Raw genomic sequence first — 17,945 nt, forward strand, 5'->3', positions numbered from 1 at the left:
CTCTTAACCGTTTCGGAGCCGAGCGGCAGGAGCCTCTGGGATTCTCCGGGCAAAGAGCAGGAGAGGCGCTGGTCTCGCCTCCGGAAAGCCCCGCTGGATCAGCTGCACGGGCGCCCAAAACGTTTTCTAAACTATTTTTAAAAATATATATATTTTTTTATTTTCAATTTTCAAAATAACATTTTTCCTTTTGGTGCCTACATATCCAATCCAAATTTGCAATAAATGGCTTTCCCCCTAGCCCCCCCTGGTTTCCATTCCCCCCCTTTATTCTCCTTGCATATAATTACATTTCTACAATTAATTTCAACTTCTTTTCCCCCTCCTAATTCTATTCTTAGTTCATAAATGTTACACCAAACTTGCTAATGTTTTGACGTTTTGACAGTGTTCTCTAAAATAATCCATAAAACTTTCCCATTCTAGACCGAATTTCTTCTCATTTTGGTGCCTGATCTGGACGGTGGTTGTTGTTGTTTAGTCGTTTAGTCGTGTCCGACCCTTCGTGACCCCCTGGACCAGAGCACGCCAGGTGAACTGATCTTCACGGTTAGTTTAGCCATTTCGGCAGAGTCCATCATCTTGAGTTTCCCATTCTTCTTTCTTTGGGACCTTTCCTTCTTTCCACATCTGGGCTAGTAGCATTCTGGCTGCTGTAGTCGTATAAATAAACAGTCTCTTGCTTCCTTGGCATTTCTCCTATTACTCCTAGTAAAAAAGCCTCTGGTTTTTTTTAACAAAGGTAATTTTAATGATTTTTAAAAGTTCATTGTGTATCATTTCCCAGAAGCCCTTTAGTTTTTGACACGTCCACCACATAGGCTCCCTCTCCTTGCTGCTTCTGCCCATTTGAAGAGGGAGGGTGAGGAAGCAGACAGAGCTAGAAAAGCAAAGAGGAGCCTGGCTGAAAGGAGCTTCCTCCGGAGTAATAATAATTTATACCCCTCCCATCTGGCGGGATTTCCCCAGCCACTCTGGGCGGTTCCCAACAGAAGCATCATCATCATCATCATCATCATCATCATTTATTATTTATACCCCACCCATCTGGCTGGGTTTCCCCAGCCACTCTGGGCGGCTTCCAACAGAATCTTAAAATACAATAACCTATTAAACATTATAAGCTTCCCTAAACAGGGCTGCCTTCAGATGTCTGCTACAAGTCAGATAGTTGTTTATTTCCTTGACACCTGATGGGAGGACGTTCCACAGGGCGGGCGTCACCACCAAGAAGGCCCACTGCCTGGTTCCCTGAGTGTCGGCCTCAGCAGGTACATATTGGCTTGATTTTGCTGTTTGCTGAGCTGAGCCTGGAGAAGACGGAACAATGGACTGCTCCCAAAGGGGGTGACCCACTGCAGGTGGGGCTGCCTGTTCCAGAGGCTGGTGTGTGTCGACTCTTCCTGATACAGGGCTGCCCCCAAAGATGCGCCGCAGTCTTCACAACCTGCTGACTCCTCCCTTCACCCGCTAGCTGAGTTGTTGGTTTCCAGATGTCATGGAAAGATACCCTGAGTTGTTGGTTTCCAGATGTCATGGAAAGATACCCTGAGGCAGATGTTTGGTGGCAGGACGGTATAAACCCTAGAAGGCTGCAAAAGAAGAGATTATAGAGAGCAATCTGAGCTTTCCTTTTTCAAGACGTTCTCAGTCCTCATGGCATAGCAGTGATTTCAGAAGCCAAATAAATTGTGCCAAATGTATTCCTCCCGGAAAAGCAAAGCTTCGCCACCCCAACCTGAAACCCTGCCAAGTTAGTTGAACAATACCTTTATTAGGCCTTACAAAAACATCACAGAATAGTGGCAAGGTGTTACTCAGAGCAGGGGACGCAGGATAAGGAAATAGAAAAAGATGAAGTATACAAATTAGGGTGGATCGTGTTGTATGCACGAGGTCAGCCTGTAGACCTGATAACACCCCATCTGAACTATACATTCAAAGCAGTATCAAACCATTTAAATGCCGTTGTCGTTGTCCCCCGCCGGGGATCCTGGGAAGCACAGTTTGTTAAGCAGAGCTGTTAGGAGACACATTTTCCCTCACAGAGCTAAAGTTCCCAGCATTCCCTGGGAAGTCGCAGCCCTGTATCAGGAAGTTTTTAATGTTTGGTGTTTTCTTACAATACAAATTTTTTATTACCATCATAAACCAGCATAAAAGGGTGGGATACAGTCATTTAAAATTTGAAAAGTGTTTTGGAAAGCTAAAAAGTATGAAAAGGTGAATATAAAAGTCTATAAGAATTTAAAGGAAGCTAAAATGGGTTAAACCACAGAGCCTAGGACTTGCCCATCAGAAGCTCGGCGGCTCGAATCCCCGCGACGGGGTGAGTTCCCGTTGCTCGGTCCATAGCGGTTCGAAAGCACGTCAAAGTGCAAGTAGATAAATAGGTACCGCTCCTGCGGGAAGGTAAACGGCGTTTCCGTGCGCTGCTCTGGTTCACCAGAAGCGGCTTAGTCATGCTGGCCACATGACCCGGAAGCTGTATGCCAGCTCCCTCAGCCAATAAAGCGAGATGAGCGCCGCAACCCCAGAGTCGGCCACAACTGGACCTAATGGTCAGGGGTCCCTTTACCTTTAAATTAATCTAAAAGAAGGGATAGGAGCATTGGGTGTGTGTGGAAGAGCATAAAAGGTTGATATATGAAAGACTTCTAACTATCAATTTACAGAGCACTCTGATATGTTCATTTGTGGCACAGGTCATCCCCTGGCAAATTTTGAGCGCTGCTGTGCAGAATCTAGCAACATTGCAAGTCATAGCAGGATGGGTACCTGAGAGCAGCAGGGAGGCATAGAATTGCCCTGTGCGTTCTGGGTACTTATGAAGTAGTGGGGAAACCAGGCTAAGATTAATGTCTCTATTATACAAGCACTGTCCTGAGTCACAGGGGCATCGTCTCTCTGAGAAGGGAGGGCATGACATCGATGGTCAGGGTAAAAGCCAATGTTTTATTATGTTTTATATATGCTAGAAACCCAGCCAGATGGGCAGGGTATAAATAATAACATCCTTCTTCTACTTCTTCTTCTTCTTCCTTCTCCTCCTCACCCCCTCCTCCTTCTCCGTCTTCTTCTTCTTCTTCTTTCTTCTCCTCCACCCCCTCCCTCTTCTTCTTCTTCTTCACTCTCGGAGCTGTAACTCTCTGTGCAGGGCAGTATATACAGGTGAGATTGTTAATTTCGGGTTTGCATCAGCCGTAATCATCACAATTATAACAAATAAAGGCTTGACGTATCTCACTTTGCATGTCATGAGTCTAATATATTAGTTTCACCTTTTAAGTTGAATTACTGAAATAAATGATCTGTCCCATGATATTCTAATTTTTCGAGTTTCACCTGTAAATTCAATAAATAAAAATTAATTAAATAAAGGAGGCTCCCTCAGGTTTGTAGTCCATCTTCAAATCTCCGCACTCTCTAGCCTGGTGGCGAGATGGGCTCATCCACAGTTGCTCAGGGAAAATCTCCTGCCCAACAGTGCAACCATTTACTCACCAATAATTTGCTCTTGGCTTTGCAGGACCTGGCGGCCCCTCAGATGAGGAGAATCTCCACCTTGAGACAGAAACTGGCAGAAACGGGAGGAGCTGGTTCAGCCTCCGTGGAGAAACATGACTCCTTTGGCTCTGAAGAAGGAAGAGAGGCTAGTGCTTGTTGGACCATCCAGGCTGAACGCAGTGCGGGATTCTGGGAAAGAAACACGCAGATCAACGCAGGTGCAGAAGAGACCCTCAGCTTAGGCGTACAATGCTGGCATTTCTGCTCCCGGGAGGCCGAGGGACCCCAAGAGTCCACCATCTTTGCCCTCAGTGGCTGAAGCTGGAGGGACGCACCGAGGCTTAGATCTTGGATTTAGTGATCCTGGAGCAATTCCTGGCTGTTCTCCCCCCAGAAGATGGAGAACTGGGTGAGGGAATGCGGAGTGCAGACCAGTTCCAGGCGGTGGCCCTGGCCGAAGGTTTCCAACTGAGCTAGGCAAAGCAGCAGGTGAAACAGACAGTTTCACTGAGATATTTCCCAGGAGCTGGTAAAGCGAGGGGGAGATATCCTAAAACGTTTCACTAATTGCCCAAAGTCTTCTGGATTGTCTCAACTCTCCCCAAGGCTGGCATTTCTGCTCCCGGGAGGCCGAGGGACCCTGAGAGGTTTGCAACCGACTCCACCATCTCTGCCGTCAGTGGCTGAAGCCGGGGAGACGCACCAAGGCTCAGATCCTGGATTTGGTGATCGTGGAGCAGCTCCTGGCTATCCTCCCCCCGGAGATGGAGAACTGGGTGAGGGAATGCGGAGCGGAGACCAGTTCCCAGGTGGTGGCCCGGGCCGAAGGTTTCCTCCTGAGTCGGGCAGAGGACCAGAAGCAGCAGGAGCAGCAGGTGAGAGACAGTTTCACTGAGATAATAATAATAATAATAATAATAATAATAATAATAATAATAATAATAATAAATGTTTTATTTATATCCTGCCCTCCCCAGCTGAAGCCGGGCTCAGAGCGGCTAACATCAAATGTATAACACATTAACATAAAATCAGACAATCAATTAAAATACATCCTCACCTGAGATATTTCCCAGGAGCTGGTAAAGTGAGGGGGAGATACCCTAAAAAGTTTCACTAATTGCCCAAAGTCTTCTAGAGCGTCTCAACTCTCCCCAAAAAGTGTTTTCCCTCTTAGAATTTTATTTTTGATCCTAGTCCTCATTGCTGTTTCAGGTAAAGGAACGAACTGCAGAGGCAGGAGATTTCTCTGAGGTCAAGGAAACATTCCTTGTGGAGGCCTATCAATCAGGAAGATGATGGAGAAGCCGCCTTACGGAGTAAGCATAGATGGGCACCTTCGACCAGAAGAATGGCTCCTTGCAAGTTCAGGATGAGCACGATGTGGCACTTGTCTGAGTGCCAGTCCCTCAGGTTGCTGGATCCAAGGGGACATTGAAATAAGGCCATCCATCTGCTAAACCACGGGTAGACAACCTAAGGCCCAGGGGCCAGGTGCAGCCCAATCGCCTTCTCAATCCGGCCCACGGATGCTCCAGGACTTTGTCTTTTATTATTATTATTATTATTATTATTATTATTATTATTTATTTATTTGTTTCTTATCTTTGCTACTTCTTTATTTTTTTCTTTCTTTATAAATGTTCTATTTTATACAATTTTCTTTCTTTTTTTACCTGTTAAGAAATAGTACATAATGCTTGTACAGACATGTAATTTTTTTAATCAATCAAGAATATTAATTTAAAAAAAGAAGAATGCTTTTATTTTAAATGCCTCTCTGGGTTATTTGTGGGACCTGCCTGGTGTTTTTACATGAGCAGAATGTGTGCTTTTATTTAAAATGCATCTCTGGGCTATTTGTGGGGCATAAGAATTCATTCATTACCCCCCCCCCAAAAATATAGTCTGGCCCACCACATGGCTGAAAAAGATTGCTGACCCTTGTGCTAAACTGACCCCAAACTTCTTGTCTACGTGACAAGCATATGCTACTGTGAAAAGAGCCGATATCACTTTCCTGGAAAAAAACAAGCAAAAGCAGGGAGACGTTCATCCAAACATAGCAGAGGAAAGCTCCCTCAGAACCACCCAGCCAATCCGAGCACGTTTCCTCAGTGAAGGTCATGCCGCTCTGCTTGGTTGCTAAGCAGCAGCTCCGCCCACCCCTCTTGGCCAGCTCTCTTTAAACACTACCAGATTTAACCCTTAGCTGATAAACTGCATGATCCCTGCTGTTGACCTTCCAACATTCCTGACCTCTTTGTCTCTCGCAGGTGATGAAACCGTGCTGACGATTTGTACTCAGCCATCTCTCCTTGGGTCACCAAATCAGGTAGAGGGAATCAGGCCCGGGGACCCTGCCAGTACCGCTATCTTGCTACCCACTAGGAAGGCTGTCAACGCCACTCATGAAGATTTGAATCAGGAGCGGGGAACCTCAGGCATCATAGTCAGGGGCACTAACTGCGGCCCTCCAAGCCTCTCTCTGGCCCTTGATCTTGCCTGTTGTTTCCTTGGATGGAGGTAGAAAATTTTTCCTCTGGATCCGCCCCAAATATTGTCTTGAATGGAAAGAGGCTCCCAGGTGGGGAAAAAAAGCTTCTCCAGCCTCTACAGTGGTACCTTGGTTCTCAAACGCCTTGGTACTCCAACAACTTGGAACCCAAACACTGCAAACCCGGAAGTAAGTGTTCCAGTTTGCAAACTTTTTGGGGAAGCCGAATGTGCCTCCGTTTTGAGTGCCTTGATTCAATTGTGAGTGTTACGCTGAGGTCTGTCTGTGTTTGCTATTTAATTTTCATTTTTGTTTTTGTGGCTCTTTTTGTTTTGTTTTTGTGACTGTGTGGAACCCACTTCAGCTACCGACTGATTGATCGTGTGATTGCAGTGCATTGTTTATTGCTTTCATTTTATGGATTAATGGTCTCGTTAGATGGTAAAATTCATGTTCAATTGCTGTTTTAGAGGTTGTTTTCAGAAATCTGGGACGGATTAATCCATTTTGCATTACTTTCTATGGGAAAGCGCGCCTTGGTTTTGGAATGCTTTGGTTTGGGAACAGACATCCGGAATGGATTAAGTTTGAGAACCAAGGTACCAATGTATATTAATCCTGAGGGTAATGCCCATTCACTTCCCCTTAACAAGGCTCTGGGATTTTGCTTGTAGGCCGGTCTATTTTGATATTTGCAAGGAAGCATTTTCCCCACCTGCCTTCTCTCTCTCTCAGGACTCAGTTTCACTGAAGAGGAATGGGCTTTGCTGGGTCCTGACCAGAGAGCCCTGAACAGCCAAATTATGAAGGAGATTTGCAGGATCATGTCCTCTCTCGGTAAGGTTCCCTTTTACTCTGCTTGATGATAATATATCTTCAGAAATGCAAGTAAATTAACTGGCAATACTCAACGGGTTTAACGACTGTGTGTCAGCATCACAAGTCTTATTCTTTTGGTCCAGCGAGATTTATCTATTTGTGTATATCTTCCGTATATCTATTTCTATAGCTCTGCTTCTGTTTATCTACCGTTTTCCCATTTAACAAAAATCCACAGGATTGCCTTAAATATGATTGCCCATGGCGAAACTTACCAGAAGAATAAGAAATCAAGATAACATTTTTTTAAAATAAAAGAATGGAAATGGTTTATTGAATATTTACAGATAAATTGTAAACAGATAAAAACATTGGTAGGATTATTGTAATAACCTGCAGTTTCATACCAGCATATATTTAAAGAAGATGAATAAATGAGCAAATTAAGTTAATTTGGATATGCAGAAGATATTAAAGATAAATTTAAGGAAGCGCAGAAAGAGGGGGAAGGAAGTCAAACCTTGAAATGTCAAAATGATTGTAAAATTAGTGAAATGTATAAACGTAAAAGTATTTTAAAAATATTTTTAAAAAATAATTGATTGCCTTCTAAACCACCGTCTCAAGGCAATTTATATAAAAAATGTTTTAAAAAGCAGTTATATACACCAAGGCAACAAATAAAAATAAGACTAAAACCGTAACAAGTGGACACCCATTATTAAAATCTATTTATCCAGCTGGAAAAGGTGGAAAATGTCCCAATTCCCTACCCCTCCCCCGAAAGGGATGCCATTCCACAGAACACAGACAGTGACACTAAAAGCCCCATTCTGGGTGTGTGCTTTGGAGATCTTTGGAACTTGCAGGAGAATCTCTGTTGTATATCTGGGACTGAGCAGAACAGGGACTTGCATGTGAGTACAAACTCCTTGAACTCAGCCCAGTAGCAGATTGGTAGCAAGTGCAAATCCCACTAGCAAGGTGTTCTATGCTGGCAGTAGTTTCCTCCCACAAGCCTGACGTGGATGGCACTGTGGTCTAAACCACTGAGCCTCTTGGGCTTGCTGATGGCAAGGTTGGCGGTTTGAATCTGTGCGACGGAGTGAGCTCCTGCTGCTCTGCCCCAGCTCCTGCCAACCTAGTAGTTCGAAAGCACGCCGGTGCAATTAGGTAAATAGGTACCACTGTGGCAGGAAGGCAAACAGTGTTTTCGTGAGTTCTGGTTTCCGTCACGGTGTTCCATTGCGCCAGAAGCGGTTTAGTCCTGCTGGCCATATGACCCAGAAAGCTGTCTGTGGACAAACGCCAGCACCCTCTGCCTGAAAGCAAGATGAGCGCTGCAACCCCACAGTCGCCCTTGACTGGACTTAACTGTCCAGGGATCCTTTACCTTTTTTACCTTGCTCACACAAGCCACCTGGCTATTGCGTTCTGCACCAGCTACAGCCTGTGACCCAACCTTCTACGATATCTGTGTGTATGGTGCATTGCTGTAAGCTAACCATGAGGGATGTGAGCAGATCCCACATTTTTTTTCCAGTGTAGGTGGGACTCATGAGGGTTTTTTAAAAAAGTTCATAAAGATTTTATTTTCGTAAAGCTTTTTCTGTTTCATTTTATGATGCACATGAAACAGAGATAGCAGCTATAACTGTAGGGATCAGAAGGGATTACTATGAGGAATTATAAAATATGCATCAAGCCATTGTGTCCGCGATGAAAACACTGCGCTGACTGGGTTTGATTCATTGACAATAATTTCTGATCAAATCCCACAAGCCTCTACATCCACGCCATTTTTCTCTACTGCCATTTCTCTATGTCTGACAAGCACGTATAAGCATTCTAGGACACAGACCAGTTGCCGGTTGCTGCACCAGGCATCCTAGGCCATAAAGTTAATAGGTTACTTTGATGTAGTTTGTTAATCTTTAGATAGATCTTAGGGCCAGGAAGAGAGTTCAGGAAGAGAGTTCACAAAGAGATGGTGAATACTACCCTTCCTTCCTTTATCCCACGTGGCATTTTTAGAAATGCTCAGAGGAAATCTGATCGGTTCTTGCAAACACTGTGTAAAAAGTTCTTTTGTGAATAAAACGACCTGGGCCAAGGGGGGGGGGGAGGAGAGAATTATTATACGCACCCCTCCCAAAGTCTTGCTGGTCAAGCCTCGTGTGTATTTTATTAATCAGAGTCCAATCCTTCCTTGCTTTGGAAGCGCTACATATAACAGCAAATGAAAATTAGAATATGAAAAGCAAAACTATAGAATGGGCACCTAGACTTGTACATGGATTCAAACAGCACAGTCCAAGTGAATAATATTGGCATTATCTGATGATCAAGTATATCTCCGGATTTGCCAAGCTTGTGACAACAGCTGTCTAGCAGATGATGTATATAGAATCATAGAACTGTAGTTATAAGGAACCCCATGGGTCATCTAGTCCAACCCCAGCAATGAAGTAATAACGGCTAAGGCATCCATAGCAGAAGCCCATCCCACCTCTGCTTAAAAACCTCCAAGGAAGGAGAGCCCGCCACCTCCCGAGGGAGACTGTTCCATTGTCAAAACAGCTCTTACTGTCAGAAAGTTCTTCCACTCCAATAATGGCTGTCCTGGGGGGACCAGAACACGATCATTGGTTTACTCTCTGTAGGAGTTATTTCATATGATTAAAGATCTTCCCACACGCCAACCCTTTCTAAGATGTTTCCCTTGTACAAGTTCTTTACTGTTTAGGAAGGGAGTCCCTGTCACTGAAGTTCTTTCCATACGCCAAACATTTCTAAGAGTTCTATGAGTTTCTATTAGTTCTTTGGTGGCTAGTAAGGTTACCACTACGACTGAAGCTTTTTCCACACTCCAAACATGTATACGGTTTCTCTCCTGTATGAATTCTTTGATGCAACTTAAAGGCACTATGGTGACTGAAGCTCTTTCCACACTCTGAACATGTATACGGTTTCTCTCCTGTATGAATTCTTTGATGCGACTTAAGGGAGCTACTACGACTGAAGCTTTTTCCACACTCCGAACATGTATACGGTTTCTCTCCTGTATGAGTTCTTTGATGCAACTTAAAGGCGCTATGGTGACTGAAGCTTTTTCCACACTCCGAACATGTATACGGTTTCTCTCCTGTATGAGTTCTTTGATGCGGCTTAAAGGCGCTATGGTGACTGAAGCTCTTTCCACACTCTGAACATGTATACGGTTTCTCTCCTGTATGAGTTCTTTGATGCGACTTAAGGGAGCTACTGCGACTGAAGCTCCTTCCACACTCCAAACATGTATACGGTTTCTCTCCTGTATGAGTTCGTTGATGCAACATAAGGGAGCTACTGCACCTGAAGCTCCTTCCACACTCTGAACATGTATACGGTTTCTCTCCTGTATGAATTCTTTGATGCAACCTGAGTTGGCTACCACGACTGAAGCTCTTCCTACACTCCAAACATTTATAAGGTTTCTCTCCTGTGTGCAATCTTTGATGCGAGGAAAGGTAGTCAATGCGACTGAAGCTCTTTCCACACTCCAAACATGTATATTGTTTCTCCCCTATATGAATTCTTTCATGTGAGGAAAGGTAGTCAATGCGACTGAAGCTCTTGCCACATTCCCAGCATTTACAAGGTTTGCTGCCTCGATGAGTTTGTTGATGTCTAGTAAGCGCATTGCTGCGAGCGAAGCGCATTCCACACTCCAAACACGTATGCGGTTTCTCCCCTGTATGAGTTCTTTGATGCGACTTAAGTGAGCTACTCTTACTGAAGCTCCTTCCACACTCCGAACATGTATACGGTTTTTCCCCTGTATGAGATCTTTGATGTGAAGTAAGGGCACCAATGTGACTGAAACTCTTTCCACACTCTGAACATGTATACGGTTTTTCCCCTGTATGAGATCTTTGATGTGAGGTAAGGGCACCAATGTGACTGAAACTCTTTCCACACTCTGAACACGTATAAAGTTTTTCCCCTGTATGAGATCTTTGATGCAAGGTAAGGGCACCACAGTGACTGTAGCTCTTTCCACACTCCAAGCATTTATACGGTTTCTCCCCTGTATGAGTTCTTTGATGCAACTTAAGGTTGCTAATCTGACTGAAGCTCTTTCCACACTCTGAACATGTATACGGTTTCTCTCCTGTATGAGTTCTTTGATGCGAGGTAAGCTGGTCACATCGACGGAAGCTCCTTCCACACTCTAAACATGTATACGGTTTCTCCCCTGTATGAGTTCTTTGATGCAACTTAAGGTTGCTAATCTGACTGAAGCTCTTTCCACACTCTGAACATGTATACGGTTTCTCTCCTGCATGAGTTCTTTGATGCGAAGTAAGCTGGTCACATCGACGGAAGCTCCTTCCACACTCTAAACATGTATACGGTTTCTCCCCTGTATGAGATCTTTGATGCAAGGTAAGATGGCCACATCGACTGAAGCTCTTTCCACACTCTGAACATGTATACGGTTTCTCTCCTGTATGAGTTCTTTGATGCAAGGTAAGGGCACCACAGTGACTGTAGCTCTTTCCACACTCCAAGCATTTATACGGTTTCTCCCCTGTATGAGTTCTTTGATGCCTAGTAAGATGGCCACGTTCACTGAAGCTCTTTCCACACTCGGAACATATATATGGTTTGTCCCCTGTATGAGTTCTTTGATGCCTAGTAAGATGGCCACGTTCACTGAAGCTCTTTCCACACTCGGAACATATATATGGTTTCTCTCCTGTATGAGTTCTTCGATGCAAGATAAGGGCAGTACTGTGACTGAAGCTCTTTCCACACTCTAAACATGTATACGGTTTCTCCCCTGTGTGTACTCTTTGATGTATAGTAAGAGTTGAGCGACGACCAAAACTCTTTCCACACACGCTGCATTCATGCTTTTTCTCCTCTCTGTGAATTTGATTTTCAACATCCTGAAACGTACCAAAGTCACCCGCCGGCTTCTGCTTTCGTCTCCCCTCTCGCCTGCTGCCTCCATCTTGAACCCTCATATTCCTTTGTTCTTTGGATCCTTTTGGTGACACTTCTGATTGTTCCCCTTCTGCCAGCATCCCTTCAACAACTCCTGATGGAATAAAAAGGCAAACTGATGAAATGTTAAAGGAATGTCTTCACCCTAATCATTCAGTCAGGACACCAAGATCCATGTCCCAGGGCCTTGTGGCAGTTCCTTCACTGTGAGAAGGGAACTTACAGGGAACGAGGTAGAGGGGCTTCTTGGTAGTGGTGCCCACCCTGGGGAAAGCTATTCCGTCAGATGTCTAGGAAACAAACAACTATACACCTTTTAGAAGACAACTGGAGGCAGCTATGTAGAGGGAAGTTTTAAATGTTTTGTTATGCTTTTATATTTGTTAGAAACCAGCTAGAGTGGCTGGGGCAACCCAGTCAGATCCGTGGGGTACAAATAATGAAAGTATTAGTATTGCATTAATATGGTATTATTATTTATTGAGTTTATATACTGCCCTACACCCGAAGGACTCAGCATGGTTCACAGAAAAGATCACATCATATATAATCAGAATAAAACCCAACCCAATAACACCCCCCAAAAAAGAGCCACGTTTGAAAAAGACTATAGGATGTCAAGCATATCAAGCAAAAACCTGGTTAAAAAGGAACATGTTTGCATGGCACCTAAAGGTGTATACCCCTTCATGCATCACTGCCTTGTCGTAGCGAAGGGGCTTGAATAACTCGGCTATGACCTATGCCATGCAGGGCCACCTAAGACAGACAGGTCAGCCGAGAGTTTAGACTAAATGTGATCCACCTGGAGAAGAAACTGGCAACCCACTCCAGTATTATGCCATGAAAGCTCCATGGACATAAAAAAGGAGAAGCTTTGAGAGGAATGCTCTGAATCATGGGGAGTATAAGGAAGGCGCCAGGTGAACTTCCCTGGGGAGAGCATTCCACAGACAGGGAGCCACTGCAGAGAAGACCCTGTTCTCGTGTTGCCACCCTCCAGACCACTTGAGGAGAAGGCCCACGAAGGAGGACCTCAGGATCTGGCTAGGTTCATATGGAAAGAAGCAGCCCTTGAAGTATTGTGATCCTGAGCCATGTAAGGCTTTATAGGTCAAAACCAGCACCTTGAATTGAGCCCGGAAACTAACTGGTAGCCAGTGCAGTCGGACCAGGAAGGGGGAAATATGCTCAAACCGTCTTACTCCAGTGAGCAGCCTGGCCGCTGAATTCTGCACTAGCTGAAGTTTCCAAACTATCTTCAGAGGCGGCCCTACGTATAACGCATATCTATATCTAACCTTGAAGTTCCCAGAGCATAGACAATGGTAGATAGGCTATCCTTGTCCAGATAGGGGTGTAGCTGGGCTACCAGCCAAAGGTGATGAAAGGCACTCCAGGCCATCTGAGCCTCAAGCAACGGATCCAGGATTACCCCCAAGCTATGAACCTGCTCCTTCAGAGGAAGTGTAACCCCATCAAGACCTTCCAGCCATCTGCTCTAGGGAACCACCCACTAACTGAGCCTCACTCTTATCTGGATTGAGCTTCAATTTGTTGGCTTTCATCCAGTCCATTACCTAGGCAAGACACTGGTGGGAGAGGGTGCTCAGGGGTAGTAGTAGTAGTAATAGTACTAGTACTAGTAGTAGCATTAGCCTGTCTGTATAAGGCCTCAGGTATACGATTTAATAAATTATAATAAAATCAGGCCGGATAAAAATGATTACAAGTTACAGGGGGAGCCCCAGCAGAAGGTTTCCCAATGCTTAAGGGTTTGCCTTGACCCCAAGCCCTATCTATGGGGAGCCCAAGGAAGGTCCCCCACCTGCCCAAGTTGGCCTGCAGGGAGGAGAGCAGGAGAAAGATCTGCCCTTCCATTGGGAAAATATTTCCTACCCCCATACAAAGGGGGAAAGCCCTATAAATGCATTATTTTAGCGGAATTATACACAGAATGCATTAATTATGGTAAATGTAAATATTTGGGGAAATACCCTTTACAAAAGCGTGAGCATTAGGCGAGATCTGCACCAAAATGCTAACCAATTTTCAAGAGATCTTTAAAAATGTGAAAATCTGGATAAACTGACGACTAGAAAAAGGAGACGCAGAAAAAAAAATTACATTGAAACGGTTTGCCTAACAGGGTTTTTTTTTAATCCCTCCCCACAGCTCCCTCCAGCAGCCCCCCACTCCCCCCCCCAATTATAATATATAACAATAGGACGCACATCCAGCGCCTCCGCGTGGAAAGACAGCCGCCGCCATGTTCGGCATCTTCCTCCCCAAGCGGGACAGGAAGCGGACAGCCTTTTTTCCTCCGCTCTAGGAATCTCAGCTCTCTGTCGCCGCTGCTCTTAACCGTTTCGGAGCCGAGCGGCAGGAGCCTCTGGGATTCTCCGGGCAAAGAGCAGGAGAGGCGCTGGTCTCGCCTCCGGAAAGCCCCGCTGGATCAGCTGCACGGGCGCCCAAAACGTTTTCTAAACTATTTTTAAAAATATATATATTTTTTATTTTCAATTTTCAAAATAACATTTTTCCTTTTGGTGCCTACATATCCAATCCAAATTTGCAATAAATGGCTTTCCCCCTAGCCCCCCTGGTTTCCATTCCCCCCCTTTATTCTCCTTGCATATAATTACATTTCTACAATTAATTTCAACTTATTTCCCCCCTCCTAATTCTATTCTTAGTTCATAAATGTTACACCAAACTTGCTAATGTTTTGACGTTTTGACAGTGTTCTCTAAAATAATCCATAAAACTTTCCCATTCTAGACCGAATTTCTTCTCATTTTGGTGCCTGATCTGGACGGTGGTTGTTGTTGTTTAGTCGTTTAGTCGTGTCCGACCCTTCGTGACCCCCTGGACCAGAGCACGCCAGGTGAACTGATCTTCACGGTTAGTTTAGCCGTTTCGGCAGACTCCATCATCTTGAGTTTCCCATTCTTCTTTCTTTGGGACCTTTCCTTCTTTCCACATCTGGGCTAGTAGCATCTGGCCCCTGTAGTCGCATAAATAAACAGTCTCTTGCTTCCTTGGCATTTCTCCTATTACTCCTAGTAAAAAAGCCTCTGGTTTTTTTTAACAAAGGTAATTTTAATGATTTTTAAAAGTTCATTGTGTATCATTTCCCAGAAGCCCTTTAGTTTTTTACACGTCCACCACATAGGCTCCCTCTCCTTGCTGCTTCTGCCCATTTGAAGAGGGTGGGTGAGGAAGCAGACAGAGCTAGAAAAGCAAAGAGGAGCCTGGCTGAAAGGAGCTTCCTCCCGAGTAATAATAATTTATACCCCTCCCATCTGGCGGGATTTCCCCAGCCACTCTGGGCGGTTCCCAACAGAAGCATCATCATCATCATCATCATCATTTATTATTTATACCCCACCCATCTGGCTGGGTTTCCCCAGCCACTCTGGGCGGCTTCCAACAGAATCTTAAAATACAATAACCTATTAAACATTATAAGCTTCCCTAAACAGGGCTGCCTTCGGATGTCTGGTACAAGTCAGATAGTTGTTTATTTCCTTGACACCTGATGGGAGGATGTTCCACAGGGCGGGCGTCACCACCAAGAAGGCCCACCGCCTGGTTCCCTGAGTGTCAGCCTCAGCAGGTACACATTGGCTTGATTTTGCTGTTTGCTGAAGCTGAGCCTGGAGAAGACGGAACAACTGACCGCTCTCAAAGGGGGTGACCCACTGCAGGTGGGGCTGCCTGTTCCAGAGGTTGGTGTGTGTCGACTCTGTAGTGGGCTGCCTTAAATGCTCTTCCTGACACAGGGCTGCCACCAAAGATGCTCCACAATCTTCACAACCTGGTGACTTCTCCCTTCGCTCACCAGCTGAGTTGTTGGTTTCCAGATGTCATAGAAAGATACCCTGAGGCAGATGTTTGGTGGCAGGACGGTTCCCAGTCCTCATGGCATAGCAGTGACTTCAGAAGCCAAATAAATTGTGCCAAATATATTCCTCCCGGAAAAGCAAAGCTTCGCCACCCCAACCTGAAACCCTGCCAACTTAGTTGAACAATAACTTTATTAGGCCTTACAAAAACATCACAGAATAGTGGCAAGGTGTTACTCAGAGCAGGGGACGCAGGATAAGGAAATAGAAAAAGACGAAGTATACAAATTAGGGTGGATTCTGTTGTATGCACGAGGTCAGCCTGTAGACCTGAAAACGCCCCATCAGAACTATACATTTAAAGCAGTATCGAACCATTTTAAACAAATCTGCCGTCATTGTCCCCCGCCGGGGATCCTGGGAAGCGTAGTTCGTTAAGCAGAGTTAGGAGATATATTTCCCCTCACAGAGCTAAAGTTCCCAGCATTCCCTGGGAAGTCTCAGCCCTGTATCAGGAAGTTTTTAATGTTTGGTGTTTTCTTACAATACAATTTTTTTCTTACTGTCCTAGACCAGCATAAAAGGGTGGGATACAGTCATTTAAAATTTGAAAAGTGTTTTGGAAAGCTAAAAGGTATGAAAAGGTGAATATAAAAGTCTATAAGAATTTAAAGGAAGCTAAAATGGGTTAAACCACAGAGCCTAGGACTTGCCGATCAGAAGGTCGGCGGCTCGAATCCCTGCGACGGGGTGAGCTCCCGTTGCTCGGTCCATAGTGGTTCGAAAGCACGTCAAAGTGGGAGACTTCCGGGTTGGCGCCATCGCCGAATGGCGGACTCCCTCCGAGCTCCGGAGGGAGCCTGCTCGGCAGGGGCTGGGTCCTACCGCACCGGCGATGCGGGGACCCTTAAAAACCACAGCCACGGAGGCCGTGGACATGGAGACTCGGCTGGCACCGCTAGCGCCCTCCCGACTCGTGAAGGAGCCTTTTTAAAGGCTACGGATCGGGTGCCGGGGAGAAGCGTGGTGCTTTGAGTCCACCGCTATCCCTGCCGAGCGAAGCCGCATGCCATCCGGCGGAGAGCGCTGACTTCTTCCATTGAGAATTCGGATTTTAACAACAACCCGTGAGTAATTTGGAAACCGGGTTTAAAAGGAGAAAAAAAAAGAAATTTTTTCGGATTTGGCACGAGCGGGGGGGGATCCAAAAAGGAAGTCAGTCCTCCCCCCTACTGTAAACCTTCCAAAACAAGGACTGGAAAACCAAGGTCCAAAAAGAATTGGATTGCTGATAAAAATTAAGAATTCCACGATGGGAAACTACAAGAACTGTGCTGGAGGAAGAATGGAGGGAGAAGGAAAACGTAAACCCCCCCCCTGGGAACCGGGGTGATTGAGGAGAGAGCCTGGTGAAAAGTGAAGGAGATTTTGACAGCTGTCAAAGTAGCTGTCAAAGTCGGAAACTCAAAGAGGACTTTAATACGAGGACTTTGCTGGTTAATTTTGCTACAATTTGTTACAATCTGTTAAAACTTGGATACAAAATGGCGAAAACATGGATAATAATCGGACTTTTGGATTAGAGAAAACAAAGTTACAACAACACCCCTAGAGGAGTTTCGGGACATTACAAAGAAGGTCGTAAGTGGAAAAATACCATCGGAATTTTACAGGACTGGTTATCTTCTGGGAAAGCTGCAAAACGGAAACAATATTGTGTCTACAGGGTGCTCAGCTAAAGGAGACAATAGAATTTTCTGTTGAAGAGGGGAAGGGACTGAACGCAGGTTTTTGTTCCTGAATAATAATAACTCCTGCAGACTTACTAAACTTCTGAATTAGAACGTTTTGGCGGCGGAACAAGAGGAAACTGGACTATAGCTTGGAGGGAACGATAGGGGGAGCTTTATTGAAAGATTTGAAGTTGAATGGTTTCAAAATAATTTTAAAAATACTTATAAAAAGAGGGAGCCGGCGGGGAGTTGGGGGAAAAATGTGACTTATGGATTTTAAGAATTCCAGGCAGACGGCAAGGATTGGTGGTCAGGGGGAAACTAGGCCGGGGACGGGGGGGGGGGGGAGAAATAGAATCCAAAGGCTTGTCAACTATTTTCTGGATTGGCTTTTTTGTTTATCTACTATATTTCTTTACTTCTTATTTTCTTATATTTCTATTGTGTGGGGTGTCTTTATCATCAAAAAAAGGGAAATTGTGGAACGGAAAGGGGGCGGGCCCTGTGGAGAGAACTTTTCTCTTTTATTAAGTGTATTGATGAGGATTG

At 45.0% G+C, this 17,945-nt stretch overlaps 1 protein-coding gene across 4 annotated transcripts in view; it reads right to left on the reverse strand.

Annotated features, from left to right (window-relative positions):
- Positions 1-17,945, reverse strand: part of LOC309364413 (uncharacterized protein) — a 40,253-nt gene that overhangs the window by 4,763 nt on the left and 17,545 nt on the right. The window contains exons 1-2 of one of the 4 annotated variants that reach the window (XM_081901640.1): positions 14,050-14,121; positions 10,076-11,909 (exon numbers count right to left, since the gene is read on the reverse strand). In XM_081901640.1, coding sequence (XP_081757766.1) covers positions 10,076-11,895 — 1,820 coding nt within the window. In that variant the 5' untranslated portion in view covers positions 11,896-11,909; positions 14,050-14,121. Of the gene's footprint in view, positions 1-9,268; positions 11,910-14,049; positions 14,122-17,945 lie in introns of those variants that run through there. The other 3 variants (XM_081901638.1, XM_081901641.1, XM_081901639.1) reach the window with 3 other exon arrangements.

The sequence above is a fragment of the Podarcis melisellensis genome, assembly GCF_964234715.1.
Source record: "Podarcis melisellensis genome assembly, chromosome: 2".
NCBI lineage: Eukaryota > Metazoa > Chordata > Lepidosauria > Squamata > Lacertidae > Podarcis > Podarcis melisellensis.